The sequence below is a fragment of the Ambystoma mexicanum genome, chromosome 14 (assembly GCF_040938575.1).
Source record: "Ambystoma mexicanum isolate Mex_15411 chromosome 14, UKY_AmexF1_1, whole genome shotgun sequence".
Lineage (NCBI taxonomy): Eukaryota > Metazoa > Chordata > Amphibia > Caudata > Ambystomatidae > Ambystoma > Ambystoma mexicanum.
In genome coordinates this window covers 654814970-654842131 of record NC_090940.1, presented here as the reverse complement: position 1 = coordinate 654842131, position 27162 = coordinate 654814970, and the positions used below count along the sequence as shown (strand labels likewise).

The 27162-nt window shown below is 46.6% G+C and overlaps 1 protein-coding gene across 1 annotated transcript in view; it reads right to left on the bottom strand.

Annotated features, from left to right (window-relative positions):
- The window catches only part of ASPG (asparaginase), a 431236-nt gene that overhangs the window by 90804 nt on the left and 313270 nt on the right, over positions 1 to 27162 (bottom strand). The window contains exons 8-12 of the mRNA XM_069638193.1: positions 18798 to 18983; positions 15108 to 15221; positions 8133 to 8252; positions 7584 to 7679; positions 6844 to 7007 (exon numbers count right to left, since the gene is read on the bottom strand). Coding sequence (XP_069494294.1) covers positions 6844 to 7007; positions 7584 to 7679; positions 8133 to 8252; positions 15108 to 15221; positions 18798 to 18983 — 680 coding nt within the window. The remainder of the gene's footprint in view (positions 1 to 6843; positions 7008 to 7583; positions 7680 to 8132; positions 8253 to 15107; positions 15222 to 18797; positions 18984 to 27162) is intronic.

Here is a 27162-nt window from a genome sequence, read left to right as displayed (position 1 = left end):
ATGGGCACAAAAGAGGACTCCCTCCGAGGTGGCAGGGAGACTCTGAGCCCCGAGGTCGCCACCACTGGTGTAGCCTCCACAGGCTGAACCAGGGCCGCCGCGACAGTATCGATAGAGGGCTTGGCCGGATGGATTAAGGCCTTCACCACCTTAGGTGCGCTCACCGCCTTATCCTTGAGGGGGGGGACACTGCCTCGCTCCCCCTCCGATGGGGCCTTCGAGCTCGACCGGGGCCTCTCCAGGAGCTTCGCCGGGTGCTCGCCCTTCCTCTTACCCGACCCAGAGCTTTGGCTCGTGGCTGAAGGTGCCGGGGAGGGTGCGCCCTGCCTGGCGCCCGTAGAGCCCGACCGTTCGGCGCTCCCGGTGCCAGCGGACTCGCGGTGCTTGGCCTTGTGTTGGACCCCCGTCGCCGGGGCGTCCTCAAAGGTCTTAGAAGACCGCTCGGATTTCTTCCTCTTCTTCTCGCCTGACGGGCTCTTCCCTTCCAGCCAGTTGGCGAGACGTTGATGGCGGTCCTTCATGGTCCGCTCCGACATATTGCCGCAAAACGCACAGTCCTTCTCCACGTGCGTCTTGTCCTCATGTAAGCAGTAGAGACAAAAGGAGTGTTCGTCCTCCTTAAAGACGTTCTGCAGCTGGCATACAGGGCAGACCCTGAACAGCTTTCCGGGCGTCGAGCTTCCCTTCTCCTGGGCCATGTCCGGGCCTGAGAAGCTTCTGGAGTCCTCCAAAAACGTAGCTCGACGAAATCTTCACCCTTGAGGGGCGCAGACGAATCCGACACGGGTCCCCGTTGATCGGATGGAGAGTCGGTGGAGCTTGAGGCTCTTTTGACCGAAAAAACGAAGTTTTTGAGAAAAAACGTGAAAAAATAGCACTAACGCTCGAGAGCAATAGCACGAGGATCCCAACACATGAACGTGCGGTAAAAATCTGAAGATGGCTGCCAGAGGCGGTGCTTAGGTAGAGGGCAGTCATTGGCTGTGGTCAGTATGACGCAGAGACCAGTGATTGGTTATTACTACGAAAGACAGATCAGAAACGAAACTGATACTGTTTTTTTTTTCTTTACCGAGGATTCCCAGCCTGACAACGGGGAATATTCATGAGCATGTGAATCCATGCCAGACCCCATGCTGGAGAAATACCAGAACACCACAACCAACAGAGGGAGCCAGAAATAAGGAGAGAAACCCACAGACAGACACAGAACTAGCAAGCAGCGAAAGACACATCCTGGAGGCGATAGCAGATCTAAAGGTCACATGGGAGACCAAACTAGAAGCAGCAATGGCAAACCTCAAGAAGTCACTTGAATTCAAGATTGACGAAGTGCAAGTGGATGTCACCCTCCTGCGACAAGAAGTAAGAGCGATCGCAGAACGCACGAGTGTGCTGGAGAAAGAAGTTCAATCAAACACTGCCACCTGCAAGGCGAACGCCGCTGAGGTCCACACACTGCGCCAACAAGTAAGCAACTTGGAAAATAGGGCAGAGGAGGCCGAAGGACGAGCCCGGAGAAACAATATACGCATAATTGGGCTTCCCGGAAGGCGAAGAAGGAACCAACCGCACTGAATACATAGAAACTATGCTACTGCAAGAAATTGAAGGTGGTGCGCTCACCCAGGGATTCGCGGTGGAGAGAGCCCACCAGGCATTGACACGCAGACCAGCGCCAGGTGCCCCGCCAAGGCCCATCATTGCCAAAATACTAAACTACCGAGACAGGGATAGTATCCTAGAGTATTTCCGCAAAGGGGGCACAATAAGAAGCGCATACGCAGCTATAACAGCATACCCGGATTACACACTTCAGGTACAAAGACGCCGATTAAACTTTGGAGCAGTAAAGAGGAGACTGCGGGAGGCGAATCTTAAATATATGCTGATGTACCCAGCGAAGTTAAAAAGAAATCATAGAAATAAGGCATTGTTCTTCGAAACCCCAGAAGAAGCTATGGATTGGTTGGACGCACAGAATGGCCACAGGAGACAAAGGAACAACAAGGGGGCAGAGACGACAAGTGAAGTATCAGTCTCCAACTTCGAGGTGCTGTATATATAATGACACTTGGACTTGAATATAGATTCATAGAGGTCAGTTAGAAGGTAGGATATACACAAGGCGGGCGTATAACACAGCATATTTGATGCGGGAGACACAGAGGTCTCAACTCGCACCCCATTAGATAGACTAGTTAGGTTGCCAGTAGTGCGGCAACCACCTACGGGGTTCCTACCACCGAGTAAATTTGGGCAGGACTAGATGCGGGAAGGCCTGAGATCCAGGGATGGAGCTGGGCTACAGTTGGGCATTGGAAGGGTGGAGGGAGGGGGGAAATGTTGGGGAGTTCGTAGAGGAGTTAATAAGGGAGCAAGTGTTGGAACAGGTAGAGGGCGGGAGGGGAGTTGGGGAGTTTGCAGTGGTAGTTGGTAGGGAACGAGCTTGTACCATCGGGAGGGAAGGACGAGGAGGGAGGGAGAAGGGACGGAGATAAACGATAATCGGACACCTTAGAATAGTAACCTGGAATGTTAGAGGTCTCAACAGCTACCTGAAGAGGAATAAGGTAATGATGCACCGGAGAAGGCAAAAAGTGGACATAGCCTTATTGCAAGAAACCCACCTAACTAAAGAGAAACAAGAGGTGGTAAAGAAAAAGTGGAGAGGGACCATCATGGGAGCAATGTACTCGGCATATGCCAGGGGAGTACTCATCTGGGTGGCGCCACATGCGACCTTCCAGATGCTACAGGCTATGGTGGACCAGATGGGAGAATGGTAGTGATTCGGGGGTTGCTGGAGAATAGAGAACTGCATCATAAATGCAGACGCCCGAACCAAGATACAATGGCCTATTTCAAGTCACTTTATAGCAAGATCAGTCCCCACATTGGAGGCGCGGTCATATGGGGGGGGTGGAGGACTTCAATTGCACGCTGAACCCCAAAATGGACAGATCAGACACGAAACTAGATAAGCCCACCCCCGCTGCGAAAATGTTACAAGCCCTGCTGAGATACTTTGGGCTGGAAGACATATGGAGGCAGCAACACCCGGAAGATAGGTACTACCCACACTATGCTGCCCCACACAACCTGTACATGAGACTGGATTACAAGTTCGCCACTCCGGAACTCGCTGGGGAAATAACGGGTTCTGAATATAAGGCGAGAATATTATCGGACCACTCCCCTCTAGTCCTGGCGTGGCGACATCAGCCCCCCAGAGCCAAGATCCCAACCTGGAGGCTTAGAGCCGAGGCATTGAAAGACACGGGATTCCGGGAGGACCTAAGGAAGGAGATAATTGGGTATTTCGAAAATAATACTGAAAGTGTGGCGACAGAGGGTACCCTATGGGAGGCCTTTAAGGTGGTAGTAAGGGGGGCGGCCATATCCAAATCTAGAGGGCTCCAAGGGGGTATAGTGCGAGAGTTACAGGAGACTGAAAAGAAACTGGAAGCAACTATGAAAAGAGAGGCCACCTCACATGAGGATGCCGATTACAACAGGCATGTGCTGGGCTTTGGGAGAGGTTATGTAACCTGAATTATAAAAAATATATCGAAAGACAACACGCAGGGGAAACCGGGGAGGCTGTTTGCATGGATATACAAAAACGAGACACCAAGATCAGCAATTAGAGAGATAACGGGGGAAGAGGGCCAGGTCTGGAATACCCAAGAGAGCGTGAACGAGGGATTCCTTAGATTCTACAAACACCTCTACGAAGACGCAGGAGAGACAGCGGAGCAGGAGACTCAGGAGACGCTAGAAGACATAGGACTTCTTAACTTTAGTGCAGAAGATAGGGAGAACCTGGATGCCCCAATCACAATAGAGGAATTAGAGGCAGTGGTAACACATCTGCCCATGAGCAAAGCCCCTGGGACAGACAGGCTCCCCAGCGAGTTTTATAAAACGTATAGACAAGAGGTGCTCCCCCCATTACTGGCAATGTTAAACGAGGCCTTCGAGAAAGGGAGGCTGCCGGAATCTCTGAGAGAGGAGGTAATTATCCCACTCCTTAAACCCGACAAGCCAAAAACAGACTGTGGGTCGTACAGACCACTATCCATGCTAAACCAGGACAGTAAAATCCTCACGTCTCTGCTGGCGAATAGATTTAAGCGGGTTATAAATAAACTCATTCACCCTGATCAAACTGGATACGTCCCAGGTAGAAGCATATCAGATAACCACAGGAGACTCCACCATATTATAGAACAGGCAGAGGGCGACCCAGGCGAAACAGCAGTAGTCTCGCTAGACGCAGTGAAATCCTTCGACTCTGTAAGATGGCCTTGGATGATGGCGGCCTTGAAAGAGTACGGGATGGGTCCAGGGTATTTGTGGTGGGTGAAAATGGTGTACAGCTCCCCAATAGCTAGGGTCCAAACGGGAGCGATAATCTCAGATAAATGGCAACTTAGCAGAGGTACGAGACAGGGCTGTCCATGGTCCCCGATGGTGTACATCCTTGCTTTAGAACCACTAGCGATCTGCCTGAGACAGCAGTACGAAGAAAAGGGGGTTCACGCTAGGGGGGGACTGCACTTGATATCATTGTATGCGGATGATATGCTGTTATACCTGCGGTACCCAGAGGAAAACTTGCAATACATCCTGGAGGTGATGGAGCGCTACGCGACCCTCTCAGGCGTAGCAGTGAACCCCAAAAAATCATGTATGTTCCCCCTGGGGAGGTACAGAGGAGTCCCACAAGATAACTTACCTATCCTGACAGACCAAAACATTCAGATACCTGGGGATCAACATATATCACACGGCTGAAGACAAGCACAAATATAACACGGAAAGGGCATTAGAAGGTATCAAGAACAGCATGGGGTTCTGGGCGAAGCTCCCCCTAGCCATGGTGTGGAGGGCTGCTTTGCTCAAGATGGTGCTCCTGCCCAGGTTACTACATTTGTTCGCAAATATCCCACACAGTTTGCCCAAGCGCTTCTTTAGTAAACTCCAGAGTTTATGTAGAGGTTTCCTATGGCACAACTCCAGAAACAGAGTGGCCCTATGGAAATTACAGAATACGCATGACAGAGGGGTATAAACCTGCCAAACTTTGAGATATACCACCTAGCAGGGCAGTTACAATATGTCGCTAGGTGGATGTCGGAAGACGAGACAGCAGAATCCAGACTGTTGAGGGGGGAATGCGACCCTTACTTCCTAAGAGAACTGATATGGCTACCCAAAACAGAGCTGTATGATCGATTGAGATTGCTGGAACTGGGCTGGAAGACATGGCGCAAAGTGTGCCGTGCTATGGGAAACCCGACCCCATGCGCCCCGCAGCCACCATTGGTGGCGCTATGCGGGGTGGATGAGCAACTGAGGACAAGGATCCGCAAACACTGGGAGCCGGTAGGCCTGGCGACCTTGGGAGATATATAGCAAGACGGGAAGGCATCGGACTTCCAGATGATAATGGAAGAAACTGGGATACACACGGGGCAGTACATCACATATACTAGAATAGTTAAACGGGTGAAGGAAATGTGGTCTGAAATAACACTAGCAGAACAACCGGATACTGCCATAGAAACGATGTATGATATTTCGAGGGAGGGCACGAAATATCCCGATTTACGAATTGGTGATATCTAGAGTGGGCAAGGAGCTGCACCAATTGAGACGGGATTGGGAGGAGGAAGCGGGAGAACCTATGCTAGACGGGCAATGGGAAAGAGCTCAGAGATATCATAAAAAGGTGTCTAGGAATGTAAGGCTGCAGCAGATTCAGTTATATGTCACCCATAGGGCGTACATGACTCCCCGTAAGATCGACAGATTTGGGAGCGCAGAAGCACAAAAATGACCAAAAAGTGCGGGGAGGTGGACGCCGGGATGATCCATATGTTTTGGGCGTGCCCGGAGGTGGGTAGATTCTGGGAGGAAATCAAACTACAAGTATCAGAAAAAGGGAATCAAACTAGATTTGGAATCCGTGTGGGCATGCATGATGGGGGATTCAGCAGATCTCGCAACCTAAAACACGTATGCAAACTCAAGGACCTGGCCTACATTCTGGCCAAAAAAGAGAATAGCCATGAGCTGGAAAGCAGCCCATAGACCCAAACTAGAGGTATGGTGGAACGATCTCCTGAAATGGGCAGACGCTGAGACAGTAGCATGGTATGAGGCAGCCAATAGAGGGGAGGATAATGAAGTGGGACCTCTGACAGCATGGAGACAAATGGTAGCCACATTGTCGGGACCCTCCCATGCCGATACCAGTGAATGTGATATGTCTGAAAACGGGGAAGGGGACTAACCCCAAGAGAAGGGAAGTCCAAAGGACAGAGGTGGAAGCTCAAGTTAAAGGGGGAGGGGGAAGACCATAATAAATAACACGCAAATGTATGCTAAAATGTTTGTGACCGAAAATGTCGGATGTGATGGTTTTGTTTTGTATGTTGTAAAAACCAATGAAAATTATTATTTTTTAAAAACAATGACAATAACGTTATCTCTATGTAAGAACTCTGCATTAGGGCGACCAGTAATCTGGGCGGAAAAAAACAATCTGGGGGACCACGGCGCGTGAGGGATTTTGGGTACACTACACGTCACGTTAGGGGTAGTGTTACAGACACACCTATGCCGACGTGCCCTTTCGATCCTCGAAAGACAAGATGCAATACTCTGCGGCTACCACTCGATGTCGGACTATATGCAGAGCATGTGATTCTAAGCAGATTAACAAGCATCAGAAATGCTCCTACAATTTAGTCTGAACATAAATTGCAAAACCAAGTTGGCCTATACGAAGCACTCAACTTTCCAAGGCATTCCAGTGCCTTTTCCGCCTCATACCTAAATTTCACTGCGTTCCTTAGTGGCGTGTTCCCAAAGCGATCCTTTGCATGGACTGTAGCACCATTACTTAAGAGGTACTGTACAGTGGGCAAAAGCCCTTCCGAGCAGGCCACGTGGAGAGGGGTTCGTCCATCGTAATCTTCACTGCTCAGGTTTCCTCCCTAAAATACAAATCAGGACAAATGGATGAAGAAGTGCAGCAAATACAACTACTTGTCGTACACAAATGAGGGGGGAAAGCACATTTTTGCACTTTGCATCTTCATTAAATATAGCACAAAACAGACCAGACCAGACATAGCTGCCTGTGAGCAATGTCACGGGGTTACTTATTCCAAGACTTTCAGAATCTGCATTTTTGGTCGATCCAAAATCTATTCCATTAGCCCTGCTCTGTTATTGGACTAACAATAGTATTGTCAGTCTGAATAATGAATGTTTGCGGATCCTGCACTTCTCCAAACATTGGAAACATTTAGGAGACCAAAGATGCCAAACTCCACCATAATACTATATATACCTGACACAGGGTACTTGCAGCCCCCTGAATTCCGTTAAATAGCACAGTGTTGCCTTATAAACAACATCCAACACAAGTTATTTGGATGTTGGCCAAACATTCTCACTTGTCATGCATGCTTTCTTTTTGATAGCAGCATTTTCGTACTCAACACCGCACCACATTAGCATATAAAATACTATGCATGGAACACAATAAAACATTAAGCAGTAGGTACCATTTCTCGTATGCTTTCTAGCGCATTGATGTCACCAGTTTTTGTAGCAGCACACGCCAAAGAAGGAGTCAAAGCATCTCGTACCGCTTCCAATTCCTGAAATATAAAAACGTTTCAGCATTAGATAACTGGAATTGTATATTAAGTGAGAACCAGAAACTATCACTCAGAGAAAGGAAAAACAATGATGTATGCATTTCTTTCAGCACCATAGTATAGTTATATTAAAAACAATTGCTGGCCAACTTGAAAAGGATCCTATTGGAAAGGCCGCAAACACTGTATGCACACCTGAATTGGGGTATTGATCGTGAATACTAATTTCCGAGGGGAATACAAAGAACCCAGGCAAAGTCAATTATCATTGTGAATCGTACAGGCAGAAGCGGGTCCCTTGCTGTGCCTTCTCTCAGGGCATATGCATGAATACAAATAGATGTACCACAATATTCTAAATAGTTAATCCTGGTCAAATTAAATCAAGGTTCAGTTTTCAAAATAACGACTACTTTAGAAATGACTTGTAAGCAGTACTTGAGCACGGGTTACCTCCTTGCAGCTGATGCCAAGGGATTTGGCAATCAGTTGGATGAACTTGCTATCTTTCAGAGAGATTTTAGCTCCAGTGGGCGTGACTTTAATTTCACCTCTTAGATTCTCAGACAGCATCTAGAAGAAAGGCAATCTACTTGGTTATTAATGAAAGTAAGACCACTCTACAAAAAACAGTATCAATAAAAGGAGCTCAGAGACTGTTGATTATAGTTAACACATGAAGCTAATGTTTAAACACCTGGTAGTTTGTAGCTAGAACCCTTGCCACAGAGCTACATCATTTCTACGGTACAAAGGGAGAAGCAACGCGAGCAGCAAAGGCTTAAGCAGAGCGAGCAGCAAAGGCTTACACAGAGCGAGCATCAAAAGCTTAAGCAGAGCGAGTAGCAAAGGCTTACACATAGCAAGCAGCAAAAGCTTAAGCAGAGCGAGCAGCAAAGGCTTAAACAGAGCGAGCAGCAAAGGCTTAAACAGAGCGAGCAGCAAAGGCTTAAGCAGAACGACCAGCAAAGGCTTGAGCAGAGCGAGCAGCAATGGGTTAAGCAGAGCAAGCAGCAATGGGTTAAGCAGAACAGGCAGCAACGGCTTAAACATAGCGAGCAGCAAAGGCTTAAGCAGAGCGAGCTGCAACGGGTTAAGGATTGAGCAAAGCAAACAGCAAAGGGTTGAGCAAGGTGAGGAGGTAGGGGATTAAGCAGAGCAAAAAGCTCCAGGCTAAGTAGTCAGCGAAGCTAAGGATTAAGCAAAGTGAGGAGATAGGGGATTAGGCAAAGCAAATCTTTGCAGGTTAGGTAGCATGAGCAGTGGAAGGAGAAGCTTCAGGCCTGCAAACTGAGCAGCTGTGGAATAAACAATGGAGGTAGAAGCTAGCAAGCTCCTCTCAGCTCGGTTCCCAGCAGCCTGGTGCAGTGGCTGGGAGGAGACCTGCTGTGGATTTTCAGTGGTGGAATGCTCTCTTGGGGTGACAGTGATAGATGCTGCACAGTCCCCATGCCCTTCTCGTAAGGGCATAATGTAACCACACTGCATCTTCCTGCCCCTCTTCCCCTGCTCCATAACACAGCTAAATCGTTAACAGATTGGAATAGAAAATACATTCGTAGCCAGAATTCCCTGTAGAAGAATTTGTGGAGGGATTTATAAAAGCCAGCATTTGAGGTTGACAATCACATGTCACATTTTCGACTGATGTAGTTGGGGTTCAGGTATTTGGAGATCAGGGTAATTAAACAGACAACCTCTACCTCTCGGACTGCAGTGAGGGCGTGACTGACCAGTTAGAGGGCGTCATTGACCGCACCAACATGCCTTATTGAGTGTTGGGTTTGACATAACTATGCTACAGACTCATGCAAAACAATCATTCTGAGAGAGCTGGCATTGTGGGCTTCACATGGTAGAGAAACATGGGCGCAAAAGCAGAGAAAGAGAAAAAGGGGAAGCAGCAGAGGGTAGGAAGTTTAGAGGAGAGGAGGAGGGGAACACCACAGGGGAAGAGTCAACCAGTTTAGAGGACAAAGGTGTTCAGCAGTACCCTGTGCATGTGGCACGCAAGCCAGCGCTGGTGGACGCTCTGGCAAAGTCTTTCACCGGCAACCGTGGTCTGTGCCACATCGTACCCAGGCCTACTTAGATCTTGAGGTGCTTTTCCCAAGATGTGGAACCAAGACCAGTGACCCATGGCCCCTAGAACACAGACCGGTGGAAGGGACCACTTGGGAGGGCAACCACGCAGTCAAGGCAAGAAAGGTAGGAGACGGACAGACTGCCCAAGGTCCTTAAGCAACTGGAATAGCTCCGCTTTGGTTTCTTTGGTTGTTCATCGTTCTTCCACCTAGTGCACCTGAGGCCATTGGCACACTTCTGCTGCAAAATGAAACCCTTTCAACCACACCTTCCAAGTTTTAAGTTACCCGCTGATCCTTCCGTCATGACAATGTACCGAATTTCTGTGGAAGGAATACATGAGATCATTGTAAAGAAGGATTGCCAGTCTCAAAAGCAGATTATGCCTATATCCATGGAAGCGTTGTGCCAGATAAGGAACCAATCAGGTGTCGTCATCAGTAGAAGCCAGGCAGAAAAGACAAGCAGATCCATCTACCTACTGAGATGCAGCAACATGAGAAGTGATGAGGAGAGGAACGGGTGGTGGGTGCTGTTAGGTAAGATTTTGATATCAATGATAAATCTTCCTGACCTGTGTCAACCCCAGAACCTTTTGCTTTGACTAGGTAACTATTTTACCTTGTCCCTAGGAGAAGGGGAATCTTTTCCCCTCTCACCTAGTATTTTACTCTTTATGGGTGACCTTTTTATGTCTCTCCATAGTGTATGGTTGAAGTTCTAGTTTCCTACAACTTTTGATGTTAGGCTGGGTTGCATCCTTAAAATAAGTAAGAAAGTTATTGCTTACTGTTCGGGAGAATTCTCAGAAATGTGCTAATTTCCTTCTACCTTAGAGACCCCCAGGTCTTTTTGCTGGACTTTAGCACTTATTTCTATCCTGGAGAGAGTGAGATCTTTTTCCCACTCTCTCGTGCATTTTTAATCGATTTTTCTTTTGTTTTTGGAGTCTGACAAACTCCATAGGCATCATCTTTTTACATTGTGACACACAGCACCTTCAGTGCAGTGGCACAGGGAAGTCTTTCAGATTTCCCCAAGGTTTAAATACCTTCTCTTGGACAAACTACTGTTTCCAAGAGCAGTGAAGTGAAATTGACATTACTTGCATTTGTAATTTTCTAGACCCAGCACACACTATCTTACAATAAGGTGCTGGAGGGGTTACTTAGTATCACCCTTGTCTAGTTTCTCATGTAACATTTTTATGTTACCCTTTCTATAATTAATGGCTGGTGACAGTGTTTTACTTTTTTCCAACCATTGTGTGTTTCTACCACGGGCTGCAATTGCAAGTGCAGTCAAGCACCCATGGATGCCCATTTTGTCAAAATGGCACCGTCTTCTTTTTTCGCCATTTCTTGTTGGAAAGGTCCTTCTTGAGATTTACTCTGCGTGCCAAACCAGGTTTGGTCCCTTTGTTCGTTTTGTCTTTGGCGGGATTCACTGGTGAAGCCCGCCTCTGGCTCCAACGTGTCTGGCAGGGCAGGAAGTGAGGGAGGTGCCCGAAACTCCCTGTGCTTAATCCCCTTGGTTACAGGAATGCACCCAAAGGTGATTGGCTTGCTGGCTGTCCTTGGAGGACAGCCAATCTGCTATGTGATTGACAGCTAGGCTGTGAATGATCGGGAGAAACCTGCATAAAAAGGCAAGGTCTTTTGCTTGGAAGGCAGAGTCGACAACTGGACGAAGGAATCCAAAGAAGAACTTGGAAGAGACGCCTGCTGCAACTCCTGGACCGTTGTTTTGCCCGGTGAAGCCCTGCTGCAGTGCCAAAGCTCTGAATTCGCCTCGACTAGAGAAGCCCTGCAAAGGAGGACATCTCCCCTTGGGTCGGTGGGACCAATCGATCCCAAGACAAACACATCTGGAAATCCACTTGGATCTGGCTGTGCTTCCATTGCTGCTGCAGGAACTGATTGCCAGGGAGAGGAACACCAGAATTGAGTGTGTCGTCTTTAAGTCGGACCCAAGCTCCAGGAAGATCCTCCGGCCTCCCATGAAGCAAGACTGACCAAGCCAGAGCCACCTCAACAGAGTGCTGGACCCCAGATGCGAGGAAAGGCCATAAAGGTATCCGAGAACCGCGGTGGTGCTATTCGCGAGAAGCTGAAACCGCAAAGTGCCGCTGATCTGAAATTTGCCCATTGCTGCCACTGACCTTCAATTCGTAGTGCAGGAGTCCCCAGACATCCTCCCTCTTGTCCCCACGACTGAGGCCCAGGAACAACAGGATCTGCCATACTACTACTGGAACAGAAGCCAGTTGGAAGCAATTTCTTCAGACCTAAGGTACTGTAAACTAAGGGGTACTTACCTCTTGTTGTGTAGCCTTGCTAGCTCTCAGTTGAAACTTGCCTTGGTTGCCCTTTTGCAGAGTTGCTTGCAGCTTTGCCCCTCACAAGCCTCCCAGCTTGTGAACCAAAAGTGATTTCATTTACTACAAAGATTTCTAAAACATTGTGCAAGACTTTTTACTTACCTTCAAGAAGTGCTTCAGCGCCCCTAGACTTATGTTCAATTGACATCGGCTGTCCTGGCTCCCTGAATGACTCTTCTAACCTCTGACTTTGTGTTTTAACTATCCCTCCAAAAAGTCACACATTCTATAACTTGTGTAGCTGGGAAAGGGTTAATTTACTTTGCATTGGGGGAGAGGGGGTTCATAAGTACTTACCTGCTTAAGAATATTTGTTAACCATTGTTTTATTCCCTAAACCTTTTCCTTTTTGACACCAAAGTCAGTATTGCTCTAAATGTACCAATAATATATATATGTCCACAGTGTCCTAGTTATTTAAGTCACCTCAGGGTGTAGGAAGTGCCTGTGTGCCATCCCAAATGGGTATCTACTGATTTATTGAAACTGAGAGTGTGTATTTCGGAAGTATATTTTAAAGTGTTACATATTTGCTCCCTTCTAAAGAAATCTTATTCAACTGACTGTTAAATTAATACATAATTGCTTAATCAAGAAACCTTGAGTGTAAGTGTTTATTTGGATACTTGTCACTGTGAAACTCTATGTTGCAACCCTACAGCTCACATTGACCCTCTTGAGATAAGTCTGACTGCTCAGTCACTCTACCAACTTGTGTAGTACATGCTTACACCAAAGGTTGGGTTAACTATTGCCAAGAGGACAAGGCTGGTGCAGTCTCCCACAGGGTACTGCAAACAATCTTGCCCAACACTTACCTTAGTCTGTGTTCCACTGACCTAAAATGCAACTGTAACAGTATATTACAACATTAGGTTTTACCTGACTAGAATAGCTGCAAGTCATTCTTAAAACATGTTCTGTAGGTGTAACTGACCTCTGTGTGCCTGGTGCAATCCTACATTAGTGTAAAGAGTTCTTGCTTACCTCACTCTGCGTTCCACTGAGCTGAAAAGCAACTGTAATTGTTTATTACACCAAAAGATCTTACTCCCCTAGTTTAACTGTATGTTATCCTGGATGTGGTTACAGGTTTCTACTGTTCCTTGAATAAGTGTTCCACTATTCAGAAAAGTATACTTACAGGTTGGTTTACCAAGTCATTCCTTAGCTGGGTGTCACTGAACAACTGCTAGGGTCTACTACCCTTGTATTACTGAAAGTAATCAGAAAGTAACTTGTGGTTTTACTCCCCCATTAATAGGTGTGCCCTATACTAAATGTGTATCATAAGGTCTGACTTGCCTAGAAATACGGTTAGTGTTCTAAACAAGGTTTACACTTTGGTCTGTGTACCTTCAAGCATTGTGTTGTATTTTTATAATGTGTTTATGACTCTATGATAAAGAACTTGCATCCCCAAGACTTAACGTGGCCTAATTGTATTTATAATAAACCTTTATTTTTTATAATACTTCTTGTTGTCAGTGTTTCTATTGAATCCTTGGCATACTACAGGTTCTTTGTACCATAAGTGTGACTGCTCAGTCTACGCTACCATATACTCATGTGGTACAGCCTTATACTAAGAATGGAGTCTTGTACTGTCTCAGTTGAATGGTTTTACTAAGCCCTTACTGTCCTAACGGGCGCTCATCCTCAAAGCCAGAAGCTGACTGGATTGGATTGTGTGCTGCCTTTTATGCCCAACATGCCACTGAGGATAGAGCATAAAAAACGTGAATAAAGTGCCCAGAGAAACCAGACGGGCCGTTAAAAACCCTCAAGACTCTTATTGAATAGAGGATATTGAGGACACTATAAATAATCTTAAGGAGGTTTTCTTGAATATGAATTTGAATATTGCAAAGAATTTGTCTTTGGAGAAGTCAAACTAATATTTGCCACAAACTGGCAATTTGTAAAATACAATTATGTTTTTCTCCAGTATCACTTTGAAAGTCCAAAATTAAAAACAAACTATAATTGGCGCAACAAATGGATTCCGATTCTTTTCTAACATTCTTATTGAATACTGGCATATCGGGTCCCTAAGCACAAAGGGTCGCTTTAAATGTACTGTTTCCAGGATATCCGAATGCGGGCTCAAAGTATGCAGTTTTGGATGTTTCTCACCTGAATTCTGCTTTTCCCCCTGAAAGTTCAATAATTTTGATGGAAATGTTGTGCACAATATCGCTGAAATTTCACGAGGGAAAACCATATTTTGTTGGAGAAAAACAGAGCTCAACTCCTGACTAATAGGCAACGTTACTGACGGTGCTCAGATTATTGCCTCTTACTTTGAATTACTGTGAAAAGCAAACCTGTATCCAGAGGACAAGAAGCACAGCACCTTTAGGACTGTGCAATCAATGATCACTGGAGAACATGTACACTCTGAGGCCCCGAGACAGAACGCGTTGTTACGCGGTGCTCAGTGCACCAAGCATCCATACAGTCTACCTACATGGTGCATACCTTTGGAAACCCGTATCCAGAGGACAAGCAGCACAGCACCGTTAGGACTGTGCAATCAATGATCACTGGAGAACACGTACACTCTGAGGCCCTGAGACAGAACGCGTTGTTCAGTGCACCAAGCATCCATACAGTCTACCTACATGGTGCATACCTTTGGAAACCCGTATCCAGAGGACAAAAAGCACAGCACCGTTAGGACTGTGCAATCAATGATCACTGGAGAACACGTACACTCTGAGGCCCTGAGACAGAACGCGTTGTTACGCGGTGCTCAGTGCACCAAGCATCCATACAGTCTACCTACATGGTGCATACCTTTGGAAACCCGTATCCAGAGGACAAGAAGCACAGCACCTTTAGGACTATGCAATCAATGATCACTGGAGAACACGTACACTCTGAGGCCCTGAGACAGAACGCGTTGTTACGCGGTGCTCAGTGCACCAAGCATCCATACATTCTACCTACATGGTCCATACCTTTCTCTTCTCCTGATGGCTGATGTGGCGTTTGCCCAGCACATACGAGAGTTTAGACAGTGCCGCTTCAGGTGTCATGTCACCTCCCGGGATGATTCCAGCATCAGAGAGAACCTTTGGTGTAAAACAGAAGAGGCTTGGGTCAGATACATACATAGCAAACATGCAAAGAAGAGCAGCCCTTACATGTGCAAGAGGCAATCAACACTCAGATTATAGCTAGACCATGCCATTTGAAAATAGTTGGCAAAAATACATGGGATAAAACAAACTGTTAATTAATCTTTGCTTCAACACATTCCCCGGCACAGAATTTGGTGGCACGCAAGTATAGCCAGTAAGATCCAGTCTGCTATGTCTCTGCATCTCAAATACTGTGGAATTCTTGCTTGTGTGTTCTCTCTGGTGGGGCTTGAGGACCGTAAGAGAACGGACTCAAGAGCAGCCAGGAAATGGTCTTGGATTTTCCTGACCAAAGAGCAATGAGACATCTAACCTGACACCTAAGACAGACCACAGGCGAGTGGGGGCTAGAAGAAAATGAACTTGGAGTGAGACACAGGAACTCGGCCCAAACCGAACTGTCAACAAAACTCACCAACGCATGACAGAGGGAGAAAGAGCAGCCTGAACGCCTGACTGCTACCACCACAAATAACGGTTTTCAAAAACGTGCTGGAAAAGACAGAAGGATTCAGAGGGGTTTTTAAAACCTCTTACTTGTGTAATCAAGCTCCTGGGGAAAAATCAAGCACCCTTGGTGCACAGAGTCAGGTGAGCGCTGCAGATTATGGACGCGGGGTGGGGAGACAGAACCCGCGTGACCACAGTATAAAACGAGACAGAAGGAAAGGCATTGGGTATGTTGTGCAGGTGAGGTCAGGGGTGTTTGAAGGACGGTGCATAGAGGTGGATTACTCCGGCATTGTGCAAGGTGAGGTATTTGTGAGGGAGAGCGGTACCCATTTGGAAGAGGGAAGCAGTGAATGAGAGTGTTTGTGACGACAATGATAGTAGTGAGCAAAGAGTGGGAGATTGGAGTACGGAAGTGAGAATAGTAGGTAAAGTGAGAGGGAGTGGATGAAGGGCGAGAAAGAGAATAGTAGACCGCAGTGTTGGAGTGGGTGCGAGGAGAAGGGTGCAGGAGAGAAGTTGGGGGGCAGTGACAATAGTGAGAGTGAATGAATGTATTCAAAGAGTGGGGAGGGCCCCATATCCATGAGTAGGGGGGACAAGAGGGGTATAGATAGAGCTGAGACGCAGGGTTCAGTGAGAGGGGAGGAGAAGGGAGGGGACAGTAGTAGTAGCATAGAGGAGGGAGTAGTAGCAGTGTGAAGGCGAGGGTAGTAGTTGTAAGGGTGCAGAAGGAGGAGATTGACACACAGGTGGCATGATGATTGCTATAGACTTTTATTAGTCAGGAAAATAAAAAGAAAACCTGGCTTTCCCTATCTCTAAGAGGGGTTTCCCTGCCTCAACTAAACACTAAGGTTTCTGTCAGAATGTCTGTGTAAATCAATAGTCTACCATCCTGTGTCAAAACCCTACCTCTGTCCCTTATACCTAAAACTAAACTAAAGACAAAGTAGACCTTCTCGGTCCAGAAGTATGGCTCCCTTCTTCTGGACTGGGGATAGAAGTTTGTTTCCAGGTGGTTGGTTCTTCTTAGGGGATTGACTACCTTCCCCGGGTCAAAATTATCCTCCAACACTAAAGGCAAAGTTCAAGCACTTTTCCTTGGCAGATTCAATGCCTTTTAACACTTTGTAGCAGAAAGTCTGTACAACTTTGGTTAACAGGAGAATGACCCCCTTCTCCTGGTATACTGATTTAACAGTTAAACACAACCAGGGGGAATGACTCCCTTCCTCTGGCCTCTCTTTCACTTTGATTTCACAATTCAATACTTTCAGCTTGAGGGTCCCAGACCCAGGCTTCCCTGTCTCCAGACTTGGTTCACTCTCCAGCCAATTAATGCCACAAGGAAGATGGTTTGTACCTCGCTTCTGTTGTGGGTGCAGGTCCCAGACCCGTATTTCTCTACTGCTTTGATTTGGCACACCTGGTTCACTTCCCTGCCAGGTACTGTCACGAAGAAGATGACTTGTACGTATCTTTAGTGGGTGTGGGTCCCAGACCGGAGTGTCTCTATTTATTCTGTTTTTGGCACTGTTAAAGTTTTCTTGGCCCCCAGGGGCTTTCGCCTCACCCTTGCTCTGTGGGTTAAGAGTCTCCCTTGACTCTGCTGTGCCCCCACCAACCGTCCCAGCAACCCCTGTACCTTTAGGGTCATTGCCGGTCTCTGACTCTTCAGCTTTCTGCTTTGGGTTTCTCAAGGCTTCTCACGTTCTTCGCTGTGCTGCGGCGGCTCCGCAGCATTTGGTTTCTCACAGATTGCGCGTCTTCACTCAGCCGCGTGGTCCCATTGCGTCGTGAGCCTGCACCTCTGCTTCTTCTTCCCGGTTGGTCCGACCATGGCGGACGAGGTAGTTAAGTTTTCGCATTCCTGCTAGTGTCTTGGTCAGCAGCCTCTTCTGTTATCCACGCCGGACAACTCCTGTGCTTGCGGTTCCTTCAGGGAGGACTTGACAGCCCACTTGACAAAGCCCTTCTTTCGTTTTTATTGCGAGTGGACAGAGAAGACTAGAGTTCATTCAAGTTCTCACCATTATTCTCACTTGTTCCGCACCTCTTCCTTGTCCCAGTACTTGTTAAGTAGGCTTCCCTAAGGTGGGCTGCTCTTCCTCATCTCAGTAGTTACTAAGTTTTCAGACTTACAGACATACATGGGGTTTATGGGATAGGAAGATGTGCAGGGTGTTGGCGGAGGGTTGGCATACTGCGTTCCCAGGAGATGTTCTCCCTTGTCCTCAGAGGAGATGTCTCTTCCCATGAGATCCTCCTCACTGAGTACCAGCCCCAGGAGGCCTATCGGGTGGCGGCCTCACCGCCCTGCTCTCATGGGAAGGGGCTCTCCCTTTGGGGCAAAGTGACGGCATCTCCGAATTTGTCACAGAGTGTAGAAGAGACAGTAGTAACATCAAAAGAGTGGAGGTAAGGGTTAAAAAGAGTTAGAGACATCGGAGATACATAGACGGAAGGTGCAGGCATTAGAAGGAGTGGAGGGCAGTGGGGTTGGAAGGAGAACAGTGAGAGGGAGATATCAGAGAGTGCAAGGGAGAGGAGTAAGTGGCTGTGATAGGCAGAAGAACGAATTGGGCATAATGTGTGAAAGGCGAAATCCATTATCCCTTTAAAAACAAACTTAATTGATACTGTAGGGCCAGCCTAGTAAGTCCCTGAGGGTAATTGTGTAGACAAGGTAACTGCCTTCAGGCCCACACTGTTAGAGAAGTAAGACCTTAGACAGTAGGGAGGAACAAGGAGTATATACTGACCTGGGGAGTCGTGAGGGAGCAGTGCATTTTAGAAGAGAGAGGGATGGTCCTTAGCGGGCCACTCCACCCACTTTTCCCAGCCTAGTGTGTTCCAATGATCAATCCACCTAATATTATATTGAACAATCAGCACATCCTCAACTCAAACTGTAAGATTTTTGTTTCCCAGAATAGAATTGAACTAAACACTTCACAACTAATTACATAATTATGAATAAGTACCAGCAATGAGCGAGTAGTGATTGACAATCATCACAATAAAGAAAAGGTTTGTGGGTTCAAAGTTTCGCACCTTTCCAGTGGCATACGAATCAGTAACAGACCCTCGCAAACACTGGGTGCAATTTACAATCAATACACCACGTTCTGTGGCATCCTTCAAAACTTGGCGCAAATCCTCCCGATTATCTGGCGCGTTTCCAGTACCATATGTTTCCAGCACAATCCCCTCCATCGGCGGCTGAAGAAAGGCCTTCACCTGTTGAAAACAGTAAATTGATGATTTAATATTTCCTAAAATGAATACATTAGCATAAACCTTAAACTGCTATCTAAGTTCCTCCAACAACCTGACATATTTAAAAATATAAAAATCCACAGTTCCATGTCACAAAGTACATACCACCAAAGAAAACATTTATGTAATATTGCATTATTGTTGAGGAAAGATACATCTGGAATACCTCAGGGTTTGGAATTGAGGGGTGCTGGGAGCTATTTAGCTCCTGCCTGTGGCCTAGAAGAGCCTGGTTAGCTTGGCACCAACAGCTACCAGGAACTACTTTTGGCTCCCTAGGCCAACTGATGCCAAACAAACACATCTATATGAATTTAACTCTGTGCATTTGAGACAATCTAGACCACAATTATAAGACATGTATTTCAAGAATAATACAATTGACAAAATGATAAGTTGGCATCTTATGTGGAAATTAGATATACAAAACACGATGTACTAGCTTCTAGTTCCTCAGTGGTAGCTCCGGGTCACTAGTTAATGCTGCATACCCAGGCGCTGCTTTTTGCTCCTGCTTATCCAACCTTAATTTTGATGCCTGTGCCTACACACTATATGTTGGGTCCCTTGGATGGTAGGAGTGACACAGATGTTCATTACATAGCAACTACTCTTAGCCAATTGTCCTCTTTCCGCTAGACATACAATATATCACCCATTCTCTCTAAAGCTGTACTCTGATGCTTCTTCTTAGGATGTTAAGGATAGTTTTCTCCTAAATGCCACAAGACCTCCTGACCTTATAACTCCACCCCATATACATCACAGCTCAGATTCAACGCAACCAAGAGTTGCACAAACAACCATATGGGCGGTGGTAGGAGGTGCAAGGGTGTCGAAGAAGGAAACTGACAGAAAGGTGGCATGGTTTTGGTTGTAGACTTTTATTAGTGTATTTAAAACCCATCTAATCCTATCTCTATGAGGGGTTTCCCTGCCTCATAACTAATACTAAATGGTCAGTCGGAATGTCCGTCGACATAATCTGCACCGTCCTATGTCACAACCTACTTCTATCCCTCAGACTATAACTAAACTATAAATAAACAGAAAGTTCCTTCTACAGGAGAATGGCTCCCTTCTCCTATTGCCTGACCTGTGTCCAAAGGAATGTTCTCTTACAATGAAAATGCCAGGGGGAATGCCTCCCTTTCCCTGGCCTGCGGTTTCACACAGCCCTTATACAAGGTTGGTCTCCAGGAGAATAACTTCCTTCTCCTAGTGTAGCTCTATACAGTTTCCAATAATGCCAGGGGGAATTACTCCTTTCCCCGGGTGTCTCAAGCACAACTCCCAGTTCGGTACCAGGAGAATTACTCCCTTCTCCTAGTGTGGCACTATACAGTTTCCAATAAAGTCAGGGGGAATGACTCCTTTCCCCTGGCGTCTCAAGCACAACTCCCAGTTTGGAACCAGGAGAATGACTGCATTCTCCCGGAATTGTTTGGCACAGTTCTTTTTCCCGGTTTACAGCTTGATGTACACATTGCCACTCTGGTTTGTTGTTAGCAGAGTTTGAAATCTTGTTGGGGGTCCCAGACCCTTCTCTGGTGGTAAGTAAACAAACAGAAAGTTCCTTCTTCAGGAGAATGGTTCCCTTCTCCTGTTGCCTGGCTAGCATCCAAAAGAATGTTCACTTATAATGAAAATGCCACCCTTGCCCTGCGGTTTCACACAGCCCTTATACAAGGTTGGTCTCCAGGAGAATAACTCCCTTCTCCTAGTGTAGCTCTATACAATTCCCAATAAAGCCAGGGAGAATGACTCCTTTGCCCTGGCATCTCAAGCATAACTCGTTCGGTACCTGGATAATGACTTCCTTCTCCAAGTGTAGCTCTATACAGTTTCCAATAAAGCCAGGGGGAATGGCTCATTTCCCCTGGTGTCTCAAGCCCAACTCCCAGTTCGGTACCAGGATAATTACTCCCTTCTCCTAGTGTGGCTCTATACATTTTCCAATAAAGCCAAGTGGAATGACTCCTACCCCTGGCGTCTCAAGCACAACTCCCAGTTCGGTACCAGGAGAATGATTCCATTCTCCTGGAATTGTTTGGCACAGTTCTTTTTCCCAGTTTACAGCTTGATGTACACTTTGCCACTCTGGTTTGTTGTTAGCAAAGTTCGAAATCTTTGAGACTTTTAGCCCATTGCTAGATTGTTGAAAGTGGTGTGGTGAATCCGGTGGAGTCATCACTGATTTCCCAGCTGTGACCTCCTCCCATGTGTCCTGAGACGACAAAGGCGCAAGTGGACGTCGATGTGACACTACTCGATGACATAAGGGGGTCAAATGACTCGAACACCAGCAACAGCACTACGGTTGCTGACGGAGTGCTGCACTTTGCGGTAAAACTCTTGTTAAAATGATGTGGTGTGATCCTTGAGGAGGTGAAAAAACAAGAAGCAGTGCTGGACCAACTTTCTAACTATCCCCTAAAAAAGGGGATACCAGAAATCAGTACCAAAGGGGCTGACCTTGAGACAATCAGAGAGCAAACCCAGGAAGGGGCTAAGCAGGAGGCAATCATCATCCCCTCTGGAACAACCTCGTCGGACGGAGCAGATGAGGTAAACAGTTGCAAAACACGGAAGGAAATATGTATGGAGGAAAGGGCAAGAAAGAGACAAGTAAAAAACAGAAAACTACTGTTAGGCAGAAACCTGTGCAGTTCCCTCTGGGACCACTGCAAAAGATTTAGGACTACAGGTGTTTGGCAGTAAACCCACTTGGTAGCAGTCTGTACCACGCAGATTCACTTGGTAGCTGTGGCTGAGCAGTCAGACTTCCCTCAAGAAGAGTTAGGCAGTATACAGGGTATTCACAATAGGTCAAGAGAACACAATTGAACAAGTAAACACTGACCAGGGCTTGGTGTAAAAGAGATATAATTATTTATTTAAAACCACATCTAGAAAAACACACAGGCACTAATAGTAAGCAATTCAAAAACACGGTCACTAAAAGATATACACTCCCTTAAAAGAATATTAGACAAGTCTTAAGTAAAGCCCCACTTATTTTCAGACAGCGGTGAGCGCTTAACGCAGATGGCACTCTAATAATTTGTTTTAAAAGGGACAGAAAAGCAGAGAATAATTTGAAACAGGTCCCAACACTTTTACAAGAACACAACAAGAGAGGAAGGCAAAGTAAAACCGTGAAGTTAGAGTTCAGAAGGCCGGATCCACTTTCAGAGGATCAGAACGAAATGTGTCCACGGTCACACGGTTGAAGAGCACAAAAGTCTTGAAAAGGTTCAGAAAGAGTTGGACCAAAAGAAAGGGACCAGTTAGATGGTCAAGGCGGCCAGCCCAGTCCAGAAGGTTAAGGGATTATTATTACCTTGTAGCAATCTTTAGAAAGGGAGGCCTGGCGGACACGGTACCTTAAAGTGGTGAGAACACTCCAGTGGGGGCAGTTGTTCCTGGCAGCGGATGCAAGTCAGTGCTTCGTCCGGGGGAAGAGAGGATCTCGTCGGGGAGGAAGACAGGAGTCCATTGCACTGCCAGGGAAGAAACCAGCCGCAGAGTTTCTCAGGTACAAGGAGCGGTCCGTTGATTCGCGGTTCAGTGGTGAGTGGCTATCCGGCCGCCGGGGTGCATGGCACGGGCAGTTCGACCACAAACCGGTCTGGGGTGCGAAGAAAGAAGGTAAACTGGTTGTGCCCACCAGTCAGGGGAAGAAGCCTCTCCAGCCGGGAGATCTTCTCTGTCGTCGGGAAGTGGTGAGTCGGATCCGCAGGCCTCCACCGGTGGTGTCGTCGTGGTGGGTCGGCTCAGCTTCTCCCTCATCGGATTCTCAGGTCCTGTGGCGACTTCTGAAGTTCCAGTCCCAAAAGCCCTGCTTTTATGCAGCATACCCCCATTCACTCAGCCTAGCTGTCAATCAAACATGCTAAGTGGTGAGCCGGCCGGCTCACCACTTGGGCCAATCACACGAGAGTGCGACTTGAGTTACCATGGTAACTCAGTCCAGGGGGCCTAAACCCCCTCCCACACCCCCTGTGGTACCCAGACAGAGTGGCACCACTTTTGGAGGCTTCTGTGGAGAAGCCCGCCAAAAAGTGGAACAAAGGGCTCGACTTGGGTTGGAGTCACAGAAGAGAACACAAACGCCATTTTAGAATCGAGTCCTGGCAAAAAATACCAACCGGCAAATTAATATTAAATAAATAAACCAGTGGTATGTTCGAGGCTATGAGAATTAAATAATTAAAGTTGGTAGCCTCGAACAATGGGAAAATCCCATAGGAATATATTCGCGGTCGAATATAAGAAGTAGTATCCACTGCCTCCAGCCAAAACTCGATCAGGAGGGACGGAGACATGCCCCCTCGACTAACAGACCCCGGGGCAATCAAATTGCCCTGACCAGTATGTCCACAATATGATGGTTTGTACTGGTTTCTGTTAATAATTTGGGACTAGTAAAGCCAATGGTGACTTTACATGCCCTGGGAGACAGTAGTCAGTCCCAGGGTATGGAATCTATGGTGGGGTGTCACTATGACACCCCTGTGTTACGGCACGGAGGGTGCTGTGTAACACACATAGTAACAACACATGAGACCCTATGGAGTAAAGGACCCCATAGTCCATAAAACACATTAACAGCCAAAGGAACACCATAAATCATATCCAAGAGTGGGAGAAAAAGAGTCTCACTCTTGGCAGGAGAAAAAAAACAAACTCCAGAAATCCAGCAAAGCTGCTGGGGGACTCACTAGGTTAGGAAATTCAGCCTAAAGAGAGAATTCTCCCTAACAACCACCGAAGTCCAAAAGAATCGGACTGAATCTTTAAACTCCACATCAATCATACCGGAACAAAGACAAACAAAGGGAACACAGGAAATCAACAAAGAAAAGAGGGGAAGGCCCTAAGCAGCCAGGGACACTAACCAGCTTGTTGCTGGAGGACGAACCCCAGTGGAGGCAGACGAAACAGACCGAACAGTCTGTGGCGAACTGTCAAAGCTACTACAAGCCCAGAACATAATGGATCCTGAAGTAGGAGGCTATAGATGAACAAATAAGCCCTGAAAATGAAACACATCAAATCTCAACTCGCCCCACGAAGGACCCGATGGTCTTTAGTCTGAGCAGGGGGCCACTCACATTCAGTGGAAATCGCAACAATAGGTCAGACTTGCACAAGGTGTGTTCGACCATAAAAGCACTGAGAGTGCATCATTGGCTGATTTTCGGTTTGTGCAACCAGTGAAGGTTGATAAAGGAAACTTTGTGACATTTCAATGTGTTTCCCCCGAGGTCACAGCGCTCATAAGAGCCCACTAGAACTCAATCCGGAATGTAGGATATGTGGTAGACTGTCCAACACACATGGTCGTCCAGCAGTCAGTGATTACAAACACCTCAGAAATGCCTGTCTCCAATAAGGGGGTAAGGGGAAAGGTGATGGCAGTGGACGACAACGTGGGATGGGCCTGGTTTAGGAAATGTATCATGCAGAAACTAGAGGTACTAAAGTGAAGTTTAAAAATATCTAGTTGGAATACCAAGGGGTATATGCACTTATTGAATGAAAATGGTTTCCTACCTCTACTTCGATGTGATATTTCTCCAAGAAATGTGGCTCACAACTAAAATCCAGATAGAGGGTTTTACTCTGTTACAACAAATGGCGGCTAAGGGTCCCAGAGGATGCCCTTTTGGTGGCCTGATTATAGCGATTAAACAAGGGGTCTGAAAGGAACTCATGGTGGCAACAGTAAAGACAGACATAAGTGATCACAGTTCAAGGGTGTTTATTGAACTATAAATGGAGGGTGGAAAAACGCCTAACCAAAAACTAAATCTAAGACGGGAGCAAGCGTCGACCATCAAATGAAAAATAAGGCAGTCCTAGTGGCGTTGTGTTAAAATTAAAGGGCCTATACTACGGAAAATCTATTGCCAATTCCTTACAACTAATTACAGAAGCGTGGGAAAGGGTATCAAAATAAAGGAAACAGTGTTCAAATAATCCATCCTTTGCCCATGTTTTTAGCACGGGACAAAGTGGGACTTTGGAGCAGAGCACACGCTCAAGCCTTCCCAGCAGGAGCTGACAGTTCAGTTCAAGCTGGCACAGCATACACTCAAGCTCCTTCCGTTTATAAGGTTCTTCGATGGTAAAATCTCTTTTCAATAAGTCTTTTGCCCTCAAAGGCCTGGTGCATTCCTTAACAAACACACACAAAGTTCTGCTTCACGTATACTTTGGGTGACAGCTTCACCCCCGTCTCCCCCTCTTCTGGGCACAAACCCCTCAGTCATTGTATTCAATAAATTCATAAGACAGTTAACTTCTCAGTGAACTTTGGGTGACAGCTTTCCACCCCTGGATCTCCCTCGACCGGGCTCGGATCCCAAGTGACAAGAGGACACTTTCCTTCCCCTTGTCTTGCAATACTTCTTGCTCTCACAAATCTTAATGTCTTTTTATTCAGGTTTTTGGGCTTTGCCCCTCATTACTGGTTTCCTTTTGCCGGGTTCACTCTCGCCACTTTTTGGTTGCCGGTTTCCCCCTGCTAGGTTCACTCACGCCGACCTTTGGTTGTCGGCATCCCTCTGCTGGGTTCACTCTTGCTGATGGTTATAGACAATTCATCACAGAACTTTAGACTTTGCTAATGTTTACGAAATACAGTTCATATATTAATCTTCACAATGCAGGATTCATTTCCCTTAACTTTCTCAATCATCTGCTGGTCAAAGAGAGAGGATTTGACGAGACCCCTGTATGACCACTTTGACATTTTTTCGGCGCTTCTGAAGGCCTTCTGGATACAATAGTCTTTCTACCATAGTGTAATTGCCCAGAGTTTCTTGCCTAAGCACCCACGTGATGCTGGTCTCCTATGTAATGGTTTTCCTCCTCTTTAGCTTCTCAAAATTCAAATTACCGGTTAGCTATTTTTCTTTCAACACAGTTTGGTTTCTTATCGATTACCTCTACTCATTGGCTGTGATGAACCGCTGTTCTTTCTTTATCCTTGCAGTTAAGGTTGGTACCACCGAGACAGACGTCCTTCCCCGGGTTGGTTATCAGCAGAGGAGGGTCTTGCGCATCATCGACATCTGCTGCAAAATACGCTGGCCTTTGTTCGCGATCTTATGTTTCCGTTTGCAGAGGTTTCACGGGTCTGGCTCAGAAAGGGCAAGGTAACTTCTCTCCTTGTAACCCCCTCAGTCTGCGCCGTCTTTCTCCTCCTTTTGAACTGCTGTGCTGAGTTAGCTCTTACGTCGTGCGGACTGCCTTGCTTGTATTGTGCTTTCTTGCTCCACCTTTTATCCCTGTTGGGAAAGGAAAGGGCCGTCAGGTGTGTGTGATTCTGGTTAATTGCCTAACCTTGCCTGACCCTCGGATTGGGACATGTCAGGTAAACAGCTTTAGTGTCAGTCCATTGTTTGTCGTGACAGGAGAAGGGGGTTGTTAGAGTTTCCAGATATCCCACGGGGTAGGAGGGGGAAACAGTGTTGCACGAAATTATAACCTTCGAATGAGGGGTTTTGGTTAATTCAGATGGGCAAGATTTGTAAGGGTTGTGGAACAAACAGGAATGAGCGAGATTATTGTCAGAAAATAAACAGGGGGATTGTGGGAATGGTAGTGTTTGGTCCCCATAGACTGGGTGTTCGGAAAAGAATAACCAGAAGTACGTGGAGACAGAGAATGGGGAGTATTTGGGTGGAAAACAGCAAAACAACGATTCTGGGAGTTGTGGGTTTTGAGTGCAACAGGGTTTGGGGCCTTAGAGGATTGGTTATGTACAGAGGGGATTTTGGATTTGAATAAGGGAGATCTTTTAGGTTGTAAGTGGTTTCAACGCAGCAATCCACCTAAGTCAATACTTAGTATGGGATGCCCAATAGAAACCCTTATTTATATATTTTTATGTCAAAGGTTCTTTTATTTCTGGATGATGTACCTTTATATAATGCCCCTCTCTTTGAATCCCCCCGGTCTCACTGAACCAAGAAATAGGTTTGTTTTGCAAAGTTAAAAGATGTATTTGAAGTGTGAACAATGATCAGCAATGGGTAGTATTACAATAATCACCAATCTCTTCAATCAATTATGAGTAGGGATAGGAAGAACAAGGTAGCAGAGAATAACTGTGGGTGGGTTCAAGAAA